General features: G+C 33.3%; 1 protein-coding gene across 1 annotated transcript; it reads left to right on the plus strand.

Annotated features, from left to right (window-relative positions):
* Window positions 1-760: 760 nt before the first annotated feature.
* LOC134251030 (uncharacterized) lies at window positions 761-15,247 on the plus strand. The gene is made up of 6 exons (XM_062733395.1): window positions 761-764; window positions 1,534-1,665; window positions 1,767-1,811; window positions 13,189-13,315; window positions 13,433-13,526; window positions 14,816-15,247. The coding sequence occupies exons 1-6, from the start codon at window positions 761-763 to the stop codon at window positions 15,107-15,109; spliced, it is 696 nt and encodes a 231-aa protein (XP_062589379.1). The 3' UTR covers window positions 15,110-15,247.
* Window positions 15,248-17,540: the final 2,293 nt, after the last annotated feature.

Here is a 17,540-nt window from a genome sequence, read left to right on the forward strand (position 1 = left end):
GTAATGCTGTTTTTTAAATGCTCATGCTGATGCTAGCTCTATCCTGATCCTACTTATGCTGATCCTGATGCTGGTTTATGTAACAAAATTAGTTCCCTGCACTGTAAATGATAAGCAACTATATATATTAAATATGAAAATCGTATATATTTTTACAGATTCACTTTATGAAAGTAAATATGTATCTCGTAATTCATAAACGGAAATAACATTCTGATTAACTATCTTTTTAATGTTTAGAAAACTTTTAATTTTAAATAACTACTCCCACCCCAATCCCCATACACCAACACTTAAACTTATATGTATAGAGCAGCCTGGTCCTCCGGGCTGCAATTATTATTCAAGGCAGAAATTGTATTGTTTAAATAATAGAATTGGTGAATGTCAGATCATAGGGACTCTGACCACTGTTAGCTTCAACTTGTTCGACGACAATAGTTTGTCTGTCGCATCGATTTGAAACCTTTTGCATACTCATAAACATAAATGTCGTTTATATAATTTCTTTATTACAATTATTTTGTAAATTATCAAACTTAATTTTCTGAAAAAGGGAGGTAACAGTGGAAAAACAAACATGTTGACATTTTCCCGAGAAATGATATATGCTTCCTTAATGTACCCACGTGCTTTCTTTGTACACTGTAGGTTTAAATTTCTTAACTTATATATACTTTTACCTTTGTTATTTTATTAAAAAGATTTCCAAACTTTTTTTGTAATGGAAACTTAAAGGGGTTCTCTTCGACATTACAACATGGGTGCATAAGTTGAAATGCCATTTTGGTCCGAAATGATCTGATTTTGTCCCCTTAACAAAATCACTTTGCACAAGTAAATCACCCGGTATTACACTGCATGCAATTTTGTGGACGGAATGGACATTGTATCAAATCGAAGCGACGAGAGTCGCTAAAATGTATCTTTTATTTAAACAGGAACTGTTTGTCAATTTATTCAATATCTACTCATTAAATAAAAAAAATATCTTTACAAACTTATTAAAATAATGATGAATTTAGAAAATGAAAAATTAATATAAAAACCCTAGCCTTGTCGCCATGCTATTCAATCTCCATAAACTTGATCCGGATTCGATGTTTCTTTCGAAAAGCATGTGCTTTCCAGCGAATTATACCCCCCAAAAATGCAAATTAAAAAAGATTAGCCATGTGTTTAATTTTCCCATCGACTAGAGGATACTTTGTGAACGATTATTATACATCCGAAAGTGTTGATGTACCCCGTGACATTTGAACTCTTCCTGAAATCCCTATAATGCTTCGACAGTAAGTGGAATTTGATGTATTTTAAACCTTTGATGAGCATTGATGTCCAACTGTTTGTATGGAAAACGTGCAGATTTAAGTGTGAATTTTGTTCTAGGAATTCATTTTACCCACTTTTGACTATTGAAATGTCATATTATCTCTAGCAGGGGATAATACATAATACAAGTTGGATTTTTTAATCAATCAAGCCATGTATTTTAAGGTATTATGAATAAAAAAAAATGTCCTCACTTATTAGGAAACTTGAATCTGAACGACACATGCCTCTTAAATGAACAGTGTTCTGGGATATCCGGCTCTGTTTGTGAAAACAATACTTGTGCCTGTAAGCCTGGATATTCTCCACTGAATGATTCTGAATGCAGGTTATGTAAGTCAATATACTTTTACTTAGAATTTTAGATTTTGTATTCTTAAAAGAAAAATAAGATAAATCGAGTCAGTAAATAATTACAAAAAAACTGCTTACAGTGCTTTCAGATGGTTATACTGAAGCAAGTATTGGAGTCCAAAAAGGTATGTATATGAAATGAATCAATATTTGATATCATTCTGCCTTTATGCAAACCTTTTGATGTATATGTATTTCAGTGAGCTTTTGTCTGTCTTCTAAGTGTAAATGTACTAAAATGTTGAAAATCAAGTGAATTTAGAAGTTAGAAAGTAAAAGCTAATGGATTTTTTTGGATGCGGTTGAGGAATATATACATGTATATGCTAATAATTCAATAACTATTTAAACTAGAGCCGAGCTCGTTGCAAAGCAACGAATAGGTCTTCCGTTGGAGCTACGGAAGGGAAGACGTAACCTTGAGTCTAGGTCAAACCATTCTAAAATTATTAAAGTAAGCAACCCAAAGGCTTGTTGAGGAAGTAACTTACAATGTTTCGCCAGGAAAAAGACTGTAAAAGAATGTTATGTGCATGACCTTGAACTTTCTAAATGACCTTGCAACAAGCAAAGACAAACTCTGTTATAAAAATACATACTCTGCGTGTTACCGAGTGGAAAAGTTCACGTATGTTTTTTTTAGATATTCTTTTAGTTCATCTCCAACCAAAACATCTTATCTTAAGTGATCTAGAACTTGAGACAAGGTCATGCCCCACCCTGCATTATATGAGCAATGTTTCACTGGTACAAATACGGTTGAGAATTTAAAATTTCTCTGTCAGTAACAATGACTCGTCCAAAAGACTGGATATGTTCAGTCAAATTTTTATTGAGCATATATCGAATCGAAAGAATTTATTAGGTTCAAAACTATGATTTACATGATGATTTATTTAGAAATACGAGTGTATGACGTTTGTTGAGAATATCTTGAATAGTGTCTTAAAAATTGAAATCTTAAAAATGGAAATTCCGTTCAGATAATGCATATAGGCATAAGCTTACAATAAAATATCTCAAATGGTTTCTTTAATACTATGCAAATTGCAAATTAAAGACAAGTGAGGTCATGTGCAAGGTCACAGGAAAGTGCAAGATCAAACTGTATCAGTATACTAAAGTTTGATAAAAATGTCTTGAATGGATTCTTCAAAACTGAAGGTCGCCCGTTTGGCACAGTAGTTAGAGCATCTGTTATACACTAAGGTTTGGATAGCTCTCATAAGTGTGTACAGTGTATCAGCATATGAAGGTGAGTAAAAATATAAATGCTTTCTTCAAAACTGAGCTTAATACTCAATGAATTAGGTAAGGTAAGATCAAGGTGAAAGGAGAGGTCAAAGTAAAAAAAAAAAGAGGTCAAAGTAAAAAAGAAGTAAAAGAATACTTATAGTCTTGAATGGTATGTTTCTGAGTTAAACACTAACCTGAGAAAAGTTAGGTTAAGGTCAAAGGAAAGGTAAAACAAAATGTTGATGCAGTTACAAACGTGTAGCTAGCCTACAGTATGTATCAGCATATATCAGTACATATCGGCACATGAAGTTTGATGATACTATCTTGAATGGTCTCTTTAGACAGAATTCATAAAAGGTGATATTAAGTTCAAAGGAAAGGTCAAAGTTAAAATATGTTGATGCAGGAAAATAGCTCTCATCAATGTTTATCAGCATAGGACGTTTAATATAAAAAAAATTGAATAGTTTCTTTGAAATTGAGCTTTAAACTGAGGTAAACGCAAAGCGGGGAAGAGGGACAGACGGAAAATGGAAGACGTACATGACAAACAATATATGCCCGGCCATTTTCATGTGGAAGCATCAAAGTTTCAATGAGAATGTTTTATTTGAAATTTGGAGACTTGTGAAATGATGCGTGGAGACCGATCCTATGGATGAGACCGGATAAATCAATGTCTTGTGTCGGGGTAGGTGCTGGCATGAAAAGGATCAAAGCACCTGATTTCATCAGGCATAAAACTTGAAATTAATAAAGTGTAAAAAGCAAATACGATTGATTAAAACAAACTATGAGATAAAGTGAAATAAAATACCATATAATGGGTAATTTTTACTGCTGTATATTTTTACGAATTTGGGTCAAAAAAGGTGATTTGAATTTTTATACGGTGATCTTTTACGAATTGAATATGTCCGTAAAAATTCAAAACATCAGACGTAAAATTCCAGATCACATTGAATGCATTTACGTGTACAAATAACGTGTCCAAAAACCCTATGTAACTTGTAAGAGAGAGAGAGAAAGAGAGAGTGAGAGAGTTATTAAACACATGTTAATTTGATATAACAATATAAACAATGCAAACAAATTACATTATGAATTGTATACAGGCGCAGATCCAGAAATTTTTTCCAGTGGGGGTCCACCTCAGTCAAAAAAAAAATCATATCCCGGAAATTTCTTGACAAGCAAAAAAAAAAAAAAAAAAAAAAAAAAACGTAAAGTAACACTCCCCCTAACGTTAAAAACCTATTTCGTAAGGGGGGGGGGGGGGGGGGGTAGTGACTTCTTTTCTTCTTTTGCCTCAAATCTTTAACTTTTCATACCCATTTTACACATATAGTCCAGGGGGGTCTGCGTTTTCCAAGGGGGTCCATGGTAATTTTTTCCTTGTTTAAGTATGTACATTTTTAACCTGGTAAATTCCAAGGGGGGGGGGGGGGGTCCTGACCCCTCAGCCCCCGACCCTCCCTCTAGATCCGCGCATGGTATAATTTTTTAAAAATAACCTTTATATACATGAGCAATGTGCCTTTCTTTGATTCATGTTTTTTTTTTATATAAACATAGCTAGGCACACGTGCATGTCTGGTATATTTACCGAAAACAAAGAGAGACAACTCAAACTAACATAATTGAAGTGAAAGTATTTAATTAAGTACAGCGTATTAAGAGGTCGAAGTTTTATTCAAAGCATATGAAGCAGAAGAAAATGTCCAAGATTGAAAACACGGGTATACATTTAATTGGAAGAGCTGTAATTATTAAGTCATTATCAGAAGTTATGCGTCTCTAAAAAAAACTAAAAAAGAGTAACCATGTAGGTCTAACTTATAAATTAATTGATAATGTTTGTTTAATTTATATACAAGTTAATTGAGATTTACCTGTATGATCCCAATTGATGATTGGCTTAAAAGTGTTCAAAATACTAACAGTATACTAATTATATAGCCTCCATGGAATGAGCTTAGTAGCAATAAGCATTACTTTTACACATACCGTGTAAAAAATTATACGAGCCGTTTTATAAATTATGTTAAATTTTACGCGTTTAAATTGTACGGATTTATAAACCTAAAAAAAAAAAATACCCGTCATTCAGTAATATGAAAAAGGCGACATGATTTCAAAGCCAATTTCCACTGTTGGAGTACACGATGTTTTAAAAATTTGACATGCCAGCGGCTCTCTGTGACCACGCACGTTAAAAAAATAATGGAGAAACAAAAGAGTGATGGTAAAAATAAAACGCACATATAGTACATTACCTATCTCAAGACTTCCTTCACTAATTATAATTATTTGCCGAAGCCCCTTTTCAATTACAATTTTGATAAAATACATTAACACGGAATAGAGAAATAATTTTGCGTGAACAGGCCAAAGAAAGTTATCAAAATTCAAAATGATTTTATGCACCAGTGTTAGGAACTGCGATTTAATGTAAGATCGGTGATGTATTCTTATTGATTCGATTAATTAAAAACACAATTTTCTATTAATTGATAGGTCTTTGTACACAATGGATTTTAAACACGATCACAGACACTTGCTTTGTTTACGACAACAGGTGGCTGGTACACAAGTGACCCCGATCGGAGCGTGGGATTGGCGCGTTTGATTACGCAACTGTTACAAACATCTAGGCTGGCGAACGTGGAGATCAACTAAATGATCGTGAATTATTCGATTAATAAAGCTTAAAATTACTTATAATTATATTTAACGTAGAAAGATAGATTTAATATATTCCGATGAAGACGTGTTCACTATAAAACTAATTAATAATACATAAAAAAGAAAAACTAATTGTTATATAAATAATTTAATAATGAACCGTAAAGCATGTATAAAGACCTTTTAGTAGAAATTTAACATTAAATACCATAGGGTATATTATTGATAGGAAGTTTGTGAACATTATACACACGAAGAGGTCTGATTTTCTTTCCGATTGAAAAACGCTATCTGTTTTCCTGGCCTGCTTTCTACTTCGTGTTACGCAATATCCCCGGTATATTCGAACAAATAAACATTCTCATCAGATCAAAAAGGTGTCAAAGAACAATTTTGTTCGTATAATCCAGATCGAAATATTTACCGTTTTTGAGTTATAAAGCAAAAACTTTCAAGCTCCCTAAATCCTTAATCATAGGGGCCAGCCCCTTTTGAATAGTATTATATGAAAGCCCTTGCAATTATGCACAACTTTTATTCAACATGTCTTAACAAAATATTTTTAGTTTTCAACATAAAAAGGAAAATATGTGTAAATTTTCGCTCTTTTAGGCGTTCTATTTTTTGACCCCTATATAGTGCCATTTTGAATACAGAAATCGAAAAACAAAAACCGATGTGCACAACTTCAATCCTTCTGTTATCTAAAACCAGTAAAATTTCTGCTCCAGCTCTAGTGGTATCTGAGCCTTTGTCTGGAAATGAAAGCCTATAATTTTTCGTTTAAAGGGAAATAACTCAAAACCGGAAGTGAATTTTTGAAATTTTAGACAGCATTCTGAAAGAGTTAATTATTGTCTATAATGTCTGAAAATTTGAGCAAAATCCATTGAGAAATGAGTGAGATATGAGGCCTCAAAGTTGGCGTCTAGGAAGAAAACAAAAAAAAGAATAATAAGAACTAGAGCAAAGCTCGTTGCAAAGCAACGAGTAGGTCTTCCGTCCTGTTTGACCGGAAGTAGCTTTTATTTTTAAGTAAAATGAGAATTAACACCCAAAAATGCTTTGAATCCTCTAAAGCTAAGTTAATTAATGCAAAAATAAGCTAAATTCTACTACTTCCGGTTTGACCGGAAGTAGCGACGACGGACAGAAAATTAATTTTTAGGCTCCCAGAGTCATATGTTACCCAAAAACTTGTCAAAAACAGCAAAAATACGCGTTTTTCGACTACTTCCGGTTTGGCCGGAAGTGACGACGCTGGACGCATTTTGACGACAGCAATAAATTAAGCTTCTCATTTTGAACAACTTTGCTTCTTTGACGTATTACAAATTCTCAATACTTTTTGAGATATGAAGGAAAAGCTTTCGGCCCCTCCAGGCCCTTAGATTTAGGGGTCAGTCCTATTTTCTACATATCATTTGAAAGATCTTTTAATTCTACACTTCTTTTGTTCTACATGTTTTCACAAAATATTTCTAAGTAAAAAGTTATCGTTGAAAAGGTGTCAAAATTTTTGAAATTCGCGATAGGACTATTTTTTGGCCATAACGAGCTTCCGTACACAGCAATTTCGGTGAATATGAAAAACGTTCCGCACAACTACATTTATTGCTCTATTATCACTGAAAATCTCAAGTTTCTATCTTAAGCCGTTTTCGAGAAAACTCGCGGACAAACTAACCCTCTAAAATTAACAAAAATGCAAAAATGGCGGAACCGGAAGTGACGTCATCAAAATTAAAAAATATATGTCTAGATTTTTTTATGTTCCATCATCCCTGAAAGTTTCATGAAAATCGAGCAAGCCGTTTCCGAGAACTCGCGTGCACAAAATCGGTAAGAAAAAAAAGAAAAAAACTGTGGAAAAGAAACCTAAGAATAACAGAAAGGTCTTCCGTTGGAAACGGAAGACCTTAATAATCTTAATCTTCAGAATCAGTAGAAGGTCTTCCGTTGGAAACGGAAGACCTTAACAAGAAATACAAATCGATATAGGAAACATGCAAGGTTATTCACTGAATATAGCGTTAGTTGTAACATTTTGTTTTTATTAGAATGTTCCAAAGTGCACACTGAGCAGCATGTATTGAATCTTTGTTGATTTTTACTTGTAATTGCAAATCCATATTGTTTTTAAGTATGATATATAGAATGATGGCTGATTGTCATAAAATAAACAAAAATGTGATTTAAATCAATCTGTTAATTTCCTTTATGAATGCAATTAAATTCCAGATGAACCACATAAAATATTTATGATATTCAATTTATCAGTTCACTAACCGTCTAAACCAATTTCTCACTCAGCATATTTCTTATGCAGTAAGACGTCATCATTTGTTGATTTTACTCCTGTGGCGAATTTAATGCGTTAATATGTATTATGTGAAATATTTTTATTTTTCTATGGAGTGTATATCAGTTTTTTATTAGGACAATAAAGAAAAAATATAAACTTTACGTCAAATTATCGTGTTGCTGTTTAGCTAAATCAGATTTTACTCTAACAGATTCGTAAGAAAAGCTTAGTCGCCATATTTGATCTAGCTATCGCTATACGCGAGAACCCCTACACAAACACATGTAAAGCAGCTAACTTAGTCACTGGTAAATGTAATCAAATATTTCCATTTCTAATTGTTTCCTCTATGATAAACACAACAAAAGTTAATCTTGTTAATTGCATGGTAATACGAGTGGTACATGTACGTATATTTTTAATACTACTAGCAGGTGTGGCATGATAAAGATCCCTCCCTGCTCAAAGGTCGTAAGTGCCGAGCATTGGCCTAAATTTGCAGCCCTTCACCGGCAATGGTGACGTCTCCATATCAGTGAAATATTCTGGAGAGTGACGTTAAACAGTATGTAATCAATCAATCTAATACATGTACTACTGAAGGGTCAAATGTCAACCTGCATGTATATATATATATATATATATATATATATATATATATATATATATATATATATATATATATATATATATATATATATATATATATATATATCACTTTAGCGTATAAATATACGTAAGAAAAAATAGATGTTTTGTTTAATTGTTTATTAAGTAATTAGATATACATCTTTTAACAAACAAAATAAATAATGAATTATCTTCGAATCAAAAGCAAGTCATTAGCGCAACGCTGTCCACTATCACCGAGGCCACGCGAGACCAAGAACTCTACTTCCGTTAACCTGGTAAACAGCCCATTTGAACCACGTGGTGAAATAGGCATTGCCACATAGATCTGCACTCCATCATCTGATACAGACATCGTCCCTCAGTCATTACCATCCGACTTCTTAAGCAAAATAAATTCCTCTGCTATTTAAACACTGTTTCGTGCTTTTATGGGACTATTCTATTTTTTATAGTAAAACTGGATGTCATGGGGCCTGGTGCAATTCTAATCTACTAAATTAGATGGTATTTCGATTTATTTCAAGATTGTTATTTCATGTAAAAATGGAAATATGAGGAATTATGGAAAGTCAACGGGTTCAAAATTCCAACTCGATAATTCTTAAAATGTACACATGTAAAATTGTAAATTGTAAATCTTAATTTTAGGTAAATTGTTGTTTTTTTCCACAATTTGTTAATTGTAACTATCCATGCGTAATTTGACAAGTGTAAAAATGTAAATGCAAAATACAAGTTTTGCCGATGCTCTTGTGTAATTCCTAGACTTACGATTTGTCAACTTGTGAAATGTAAATTGCAATCGTCAATCTAATATGCAAGGTTGCATTATTAAGACGAAAGGGGGCGCTACAGGGGTGACAGGTTTATTCGTTGCTTAACAATTTAAGCACTTCACCAATGCGTCCAGCAATGCACTCGACTGGCCCTGGATAGACAAGAGTGGAAGAAGTTTGTTGCTGCCCTACAAACCACAGGCACAGGTACTTGTGGACAGGACCCCCCCCCCCCCTCCCCTGATATTCAACCCCGGGGCTTATTTTACATTATTTTCACAATTTATATTTAGTACACTTATTCAACATGTTTGCAATAGGAACAAATCGTCAAAACCCCAGAATAATCGCTTCACAAAAAATACCCCACTATACATTATAAGATAGAAGATAAGCAACCTCGCGTTTATAAGTAGAAAAGTGATATAAATATTTGAAACAGCTTATCAACAAGAATAATTGTCCATTATCCCCCCCCCCCCCCCAGCACACACACACACGATTTTTTTTTTTTTTGCATTTGGATTAATTTTTTTAGTGGACATGAAGCTTCCCCCTCATTTCGAAAGTATACATGTATTGACAGCTAGACCCTTTCGTGTCTTTGTAAAGTACACATTACTTTATATATACGGAAATTCAAATTAAAAATTATTTGAAGTGATCATATATTAAGTACGTAGTTTTTAGCTCACCTGAGCCGAAGCCTTAAGTGAGCTTTTCTGATCACATTTTGTCCGTCGTCCGTTTGTAAACTTTTCACATTTTCGACTTCTTCTCAACAACCACTGGGCCAATTTTGACCAAACTTGGTACAAAGCATCCTTGGGTAAAGGGGAATTACAATTGTTAAAATGAGCTACCAAGTTTCCTCACAAGGGGAGATAATCAAGAAAAGACAAAGATAGGGTGGGGTCATTAAAAAATCTTCTACTCAAGATCCACTAGGCCAATAATGCTGAAACTTATGTGAAAGCATCCTGAGGTAATGCAGATTCTAAATTGTTCAAATCATGACCCCCGGGGGTAGGACGGGGCCACAATGGAGAATCAAATTTTTGCATAGAAATATATAGGGAATATCTTTGAAAATCTTCTTCTCAAGAACTACTGGGCCAGAAAAGCTGAAACTTATGTGGAAGCATCCTGGGGGTAGTGTTGATTCTAAATTATTCAAATCATGACCCCGAGGGATAGGGCAGGGCCACAATGGAGAATCAATGTTTTACATAGACATATATAGAAAAAAAATCTTATTCTCAAGAACCACTGGACCAGAAAAGCTGAAACTTATGTGGAAGCATCCTGGGGTAGTGTAGATTTCAAATTGTTTTAATTATGATCATTGGGTTAGGGTGGGGTCACAATATGTATTACAATGTGGAATCTGGTAAAAAAAAAAAAAACAGAATGGTCAAAGATTATCAGGTGAGCGATATGGCCCATGGGCCTCTTGTTCTTTTTCTTCCAAACAGATGACTATTTTTGTGGTTATAAATAATCATTAATATATTTTATAATGTTTAGTCAGATTTAAGACGAACACACTACTAGGAAGGGAGGGTCCTTCTCTTTGCACCACTCATTGAGTTTGTATACATTAATCAGATGATTTTATAGAGCCGAAGACATCTCAGACGGTATGAAGCATCTCAGTTTTGTTGGGTTACATATAGTTTATTTCATGCATCATCATGAAACAAAATGAAGTTCAGGAAAAAGGCTTCCGTGCCTTGGGCCCTACTATCACACAAAAACAGTACAGGTGAAAACTCTAGTCCTTATGCATGTAGCAACGTTTTTGAATGGGGCACCGAAAAATAATTGACACTTTTAACTGAAAACCCTGGGGGAGGGTGTGGTATACGGTTTTTACTTTTTCACAAGACAATTCGATCCATAGTTATAATGGGTTTTCATACTTAATTACAGTAAAACATGTTCGAGAAAAAACGGGAAGGGGGAGCCTCCCGCCTTCCAATGCAACGCGAGAAGTCTTTACGCTTCTTTATAATGCTGAGAAAAACAACTTTCGGGTTCTATTCCCTCGGCACCTCTCCATGTGCTGATTTAGGTGGGGGGGGGGGGGGAATCCAGACCCCCTCCCCCAAATTGTACAGTAATTAATTGTATAAACAGAAACACATAGAAATGACTTTAGAGCCCCCGCCCCCCCCCCCCCCCACACACACACACGAACCACAACCACCAACACGAAATAAGTTTTTTTTTTTTTTGCTTGTCGAAGAATTTTTGGTATGGGATATTTTGACTAAGGTGCACCTCGTCCCCCTTTGGAAAAAATTCCCGAGATCCGCGCCTGCCTTCTGTACAGGTATATACGAGAAAAGTTTTGTGTGTTTAGATCCCTGATCTTTTCTGTATTAAACTGAAATCTTATTTGTAAACAGCTTAAGAGACCACTTGAAAGCATGATATGCATGCATACCACAAAACTCAGGATCTTTTAAGCTTTGGAGCGAAATTACATGCCACCCTTATAGCGCCCTCTTTCGTTTAATATGCAATGAGATCATGACAACGAGCACGCGGCGGGTGTGACTGGTCGGCAGGTGATGCTCACTCCTCCATGGTACCTGATCCAACCTCTGATATTTCGGAGGTCCGTGTTTGCTCTGCTCTTATTTTGCATATCGTTTAATGGACGTTGGGATTGAATACTGTTCGTTATCTCCACATCCTTCATGCAACCTTGCATAATTTACAAATCACGAAAGTACATTTCATAAGTTGACAAATCGCAAGTCTACGAATTACACGTGATCATTGACATAACCTGCGTTTACATTTTTACACTTTTCAATTTATGTTGGATAATTTACAAATAACAAATTGTGAAAGACCATTTGACAAATTATGAAATTAAGATTTACAATTTACAAATTCAAGTTTACAGGTGTACATTTTAAGAATTACAGATTTAAAATTTTGAACCCGTTGGCTCTCCATAAGGAATCGCTGTCTATTTATGAGACTATGCCAGGAACATCAACAATAGTGGGAAACATGAGATAATTTTAGCATAACGGGGTTTGCCCGTTATGTAAATTATCCCATTTTTTCCTACTATTGTTCATGCCCTGGCAGAGTCTTATAACTAGACAGCGATTCCTTAAATGTCAGCTATGCTATAAATCGGAAGCGATAAAAATAACATCTTCTAATGAAGGAGAGTAATTAAGATACCAAAGGCATTTGAAACAGTTTTGCAGGTGCAGTATATAAACAAATACCATTTTGTGTAAAAAAAGGTAAACAAGGGTAATGCAACATAATCAGCACGAACACAGGTCTCACTGAAAGCCGATATCCGTGACAATAAAGCAGTCAAGTGTAAAGAATGCGAAGAATATACCCCGATGTTGATATCAAAGATGGTAAAATCAATGATGGCGTATGTCTATTAACGAGTTCACTTTTAACAAACTTTTCTAAACGTTAACAGTTCCTCCTTTTAGAGTTTAAGCATTCATTTAGAAAAAAAATTAACATAGCAATGAAAAATTACAGAAGTTACATTTTTCACTATTTGATTTATTAGGGTTTTTTGTTTTAACCTACGATCGAAATTCTCGTTAAGTACTTTTTCCAGGTAAACTTTTGAACAGCACATTCATTTCATAGCAGATTTTGAGAGTTTGAAGCAACCGGCTATGCAAACACGGTGCGCTCTTGGATTAATGATATAGAGTTCCAGGAGCAATGTGTTTCGAACAGGATTAACATGCATGTACATGTAGTATAGTGAATTTGAAAAAAAAAACGTAATTATGAAAATTTTTATACATATTTGACGAAATAACAATGTACACTTTGTAATTTGTTTCTGTTTTATTATTGTAGAAAATAACGCAGCCAGTGTGATAGTTGGGTCCATTTTTGGTGGCCTTATCTTAGGAGTTATATTAACTGTTCTTACAGTTTTCATCTATCAAAACATACGAAACGGAAAAACTAAAACTGAAGAAAAGTATGAAACAGTTCAGTGCAATAAGCTATGTTTATTAATTTGATTATGGTACTCATTGCTGACATGTATTATCAACATTTAGAATCAATTTGCAATCTTCAAACGTTTTATATTTAGAGAATGCCGAGAGGTTGCTGTTTTTAACAACACTACTTTTGAGACTGAAACAGATGCATCTCAGAGAATCCCTGAGGTTCATCGTACTAATGAGGTAAGAAATTAAAAAAAATGATTTGTCGTTGCAAAAGACATTTTATTTGTTATCTATACATGTATCTTAATCACGGGATTCCTCCCTGACATATGAGAGAAAAATTGTCGAGCGGGACATTAATGAGCATACAATTACATGTAATCAACAACCTGCACGATAAATTAATTGATTTTTATAGCCTAAATTTCTTAGAAATTAATATATGGAAGGGTGAAAAACACAAATAACAATAAATGCATTACCAGCATAGAATATACAATGTACATGTATTTGCATATGTGGTTTTATAAACCAGTATTGTCCTTTAAATGCAGTTGATAATTTCCATAATTTGAAAGCTAGCAACGAACATTTGGCATGAGTATATTTTGCTGTGACTGAAACAATTTCATAAAGACGTTTTTATTTCGCATACTGTAGAATCATCATTGTTCGTGGAGGACAAATGGTCGTGGATTTCGCTGATCGTCCTAACAAATTTACATTCATTCGAACGTTCATTTTGTTAACATATTGGTTCATTGAACCATCGTATTTACGAGTAATCCACAAAATTGAGTCCCCACGAACAGGTCAAATTTTGCCTACCCACGAATATTGACACCCAACAAATTAAAATCATTCCACAGTATATATCAAAATTCTCAGATCTAATACTTGAAATTCCCTACTCTATACGCCAACATATGTGCACAGTAAAACAGTTAAATGAATATTTTGATATTTACTTATGAAACAAACAGATTAAAGGATTTGACTCTTAAACGGCTTTGGGTGTTACATGGGACCGCTTTGAGACTGTTCCATAAACACAACCAAACGCAGGAGTCTCAACGAAAGCAGACTCATTCTCAGGGGAGGCTATATTCACAATTAGTCCAATACATTGAATATTTTAAATACACAAGTTCCGTTCTAATGTTGAAGAAAAAGAATGGAAGGATATGGATAAAAAAGGTTTCTCAATTACTGAGAGATGAAGACCTACAAGTACTTAAAGATATATACCGATTCCTGGACAAAAATATTAATTTACAAACTACGAAATGACATATGAATGTACATCTTATTTTAAGTCCGCTTTTATGGTTACTCTGAAGTTATTTTTGTAGTCTGTTCTAATAGATAGATTAATGTATTTTTATTAATCACGAATATCATTTTTTTATTTGGATTACTAAACATATATACATGTATGACATTTAAAACTTTCATTGAATGTGGTATTTTAATTCTTAAAAAAATAACAAAATGAATGATTATTAAACAAAAATTGTACATTGCAGAGAAAAGTTGTAAATGTGCCACCATTTGCTCATTCTGTTGAATTTTCAACCACCAAGAACGTCCAAGAAACCAATAAGAGTTTGATGGTGAATAGAGACGTGAACGTTGATGTTTACAATCATATGCATGAAAAAGAGGAGTACATTGATGAAAACTATGACCACCTCCAAGGAAACCTTGATCATGAAAATGAAGAGAGTGACTACAGCAATCTCCACGCGGGGGGAATATATATGGAACTCGACGTTTCCGCATCTGTTGATAACGATTATTGTTCACTGAAAAAGCAGTAAAGGAAGTAATTGTTCTGAATCTAAGAACCTTTTGTACTATTTTTTAAAATCTTTTATTTCACATTTCCCATGAATACCCATTTACAATTGCCAGTTAACCCGGGTATTTAGGGAAACCAACATAAAAACAACAAAGGAAAAAAAAACTACAAAATATAAGTTATAACATTTGTTAAAAGTTTAACTTCAAGTTGGTTTTTAACATCTATGTTTTTGACAAATTTAATATGAAATCTATATCTTTATCTGATGAACCTCTAATGCTATTTTCTAGCATGGACTTTTCTTGTATTATATATAAGTCATATGAATTCATTGCTATAATTTTCTGATGCCTTTCAGTGATAGATGCATAAAATGATAATGTCTTGATACAATCAAAATGAAAAGATGCATCTATGTATTATAAAAAATCCTCCCAGCATTTAACATGAGAATTTCCTTCATAAAGGTTTTATATCATACAGTTATCTGTATGATGGATTCTGACTTAAGTGATGACAGAGACAAAAATGCCAACTGTATACAGTTTTCCTTTGGCGATTACATTAACAATCTTTATCTTTGAGATATTTGACTGTAATGTTTTAATAAGAATCTAAAAAAAAGTCTTTGTATCTTTAGAACTCATATTAGAATTTATATCAGTGGTAAATATAATTAGTAAATTTTCTACTTCTTGCGCTTAACACAACAGTGGTACATGCTTCATTGTTTTACAGTTATGTAACTTTGCTGTTATGTACATATGTTAAAAATTTCAGTCAAATGCTCATTAGAGTTTGAGTCATTTTAAACTTTCAAACGTCCATAAAATACGTATCTCATTGTCAAAGCATATGTACAATTGATATACCTGTATTTGAATAAATGAATATTTCTTATGATATAAGATTTTAAATACATATTTATTTGAAGCTAAAATTCAGTCCAGAAATCTATGTAATAAACATTAAAAGACAAGCTTAAGTTAAACATTTTTTTTCTATTCCTTGACATCGATTAAATTATTTCATTCCACTTTGTATGACCACGAATGTCTTTGCAATTCTGACTGAAAAGTTAAAAGAAAAATATTTTGATCTTCTGCATTGTAGAAGGTTAAATAAATCGGCTAAACTAAAAGTTTGTGTAGTTGAGATACATTTTCTTCAAAATTAAGTTTTTTAAGCCCGTGCTTCAACTTATAACACTTACGAATTCTAGAAAATATAGTTTTGAAAAATATCAGAAAAGGTTTCACAAGATGACAAAAATAATATCTATTGATAAGCTAATTTTAAAGGCGTCTGATAATATCGTGAAAGTTGGATTTACTAATGGAGCGTATACTGTTACAGCACTTAAAGCTCCTTGGGTGAACCGTGCCTCGCACACTAACCTCGGACGTAAACGGTTCTACCATATTGCTGATAGAGTCATGTGACCTTTTTTAAATTTCTACTAAATATAATACCATTGAAACCTGATTTACTTTGTGGCACACCTAACAATATGTTTTTGCTCTCAAGGTCTACTAACAAACATTTTAAGGTTTAATATCAAAACCAATTTACAAGAAATTGACAAGTAAAAAAAAACTTTTTGATGAACTTTACACAGAGCGAAATATGAAAAATGCGAAATATGAAATGTGTTACAAAGCAGTCTTTGGAGGAAAAGTGCATCTGCTGCATGTTGAAATAAATACACTGTACATCTTTAAGTAAGTATATAAACTTTTTTTGCATATAACATGTATAATGATCCCGAAAACCATACAATCTGCGAAAGCATAAAAATATAGACATGTGACATTGAAAATAGTCAAAAAAGATGCTGACTACACAAAACAAGTGCCACAATGCATAGATTTATTGTTTTTATGCTTCATCACGGTACATTGGTGATAATTAGTTTTCTTTATTCGATTGTTGAGAAGACTCATTCGTTAAAATAATTTGAAATTATCATACCACTATATCATGTATTATGACGTCTCTGTATGTGTTAAAAACTTCTCAAATGGGGCGTAAAAATATACAATCAATAAGCAACACTTAAAACAAAGAAGTTAATATATTGTATATCTATGCTCCCTTCATGCAAGATACGTTATGTTTACATGCATCATATATACTAATAATGTAAACACGCGACATATTTTAAATTTTAATTTACTTCTAATATCAGTATCTGACATTAATGCCAGATTCAACATTATTTTCTAGACACATGGACATTATTTATGTGAGTATGCGAGATAAGTATGTCAACATGCAACTTACTGTAATGAGGATGCAGAGTACTTATTTCATGATCAACATGCTGGTCAATTTTGTCAACAAGCAAGAAAATCATGTATACATGCAACTTACGTCTGCGAAGATGCAAGATATTTATGTCATAATCAACATGCAAGATAATTTTTGTTTTTGTCATTGTGATAGAT

Source organism: Saccostrea cucullata, unplaced genomic scaffold (genome assembly GCF_032062105.1).
Source record: "Saccostrea cucullata isolate Sc308-1 unplaced genomic scaffold, CSIRO_AGI_Scuc_v1 ctg2396, whole genome shotgun sequence".
In the NCBI taxonomy this organism is placed as follows: domain Eukaryota; kingdom Metazoa; phylum Mollusca; class Bivalvia; order Ostreida; family Ostreidae; genus Saccostrea; species Saccostrea cuccullata.

What these genes read in the sequence shown, in the direction of transcription:
- LOC134251030 (XM_062733395.1), top strand. An exon ending in TGATTCTGAATGCAGGTTAT is followed by an intron (nt 1,666 to 1,766) that starts GTAAGTCAATAT and finishes AACTGCTTACAG; the next exon opens with TGCTTTCAGATGGTTATACT. An exon ending in AGGTTCATCGTACTAATGAG is followed by an intron (nt 13,527 to 14,815) that starts GTAAGAAATTAA and finishes TGTACATTGCAG; the next exon opens with AGAAAAGTTGTAAATGTGCC.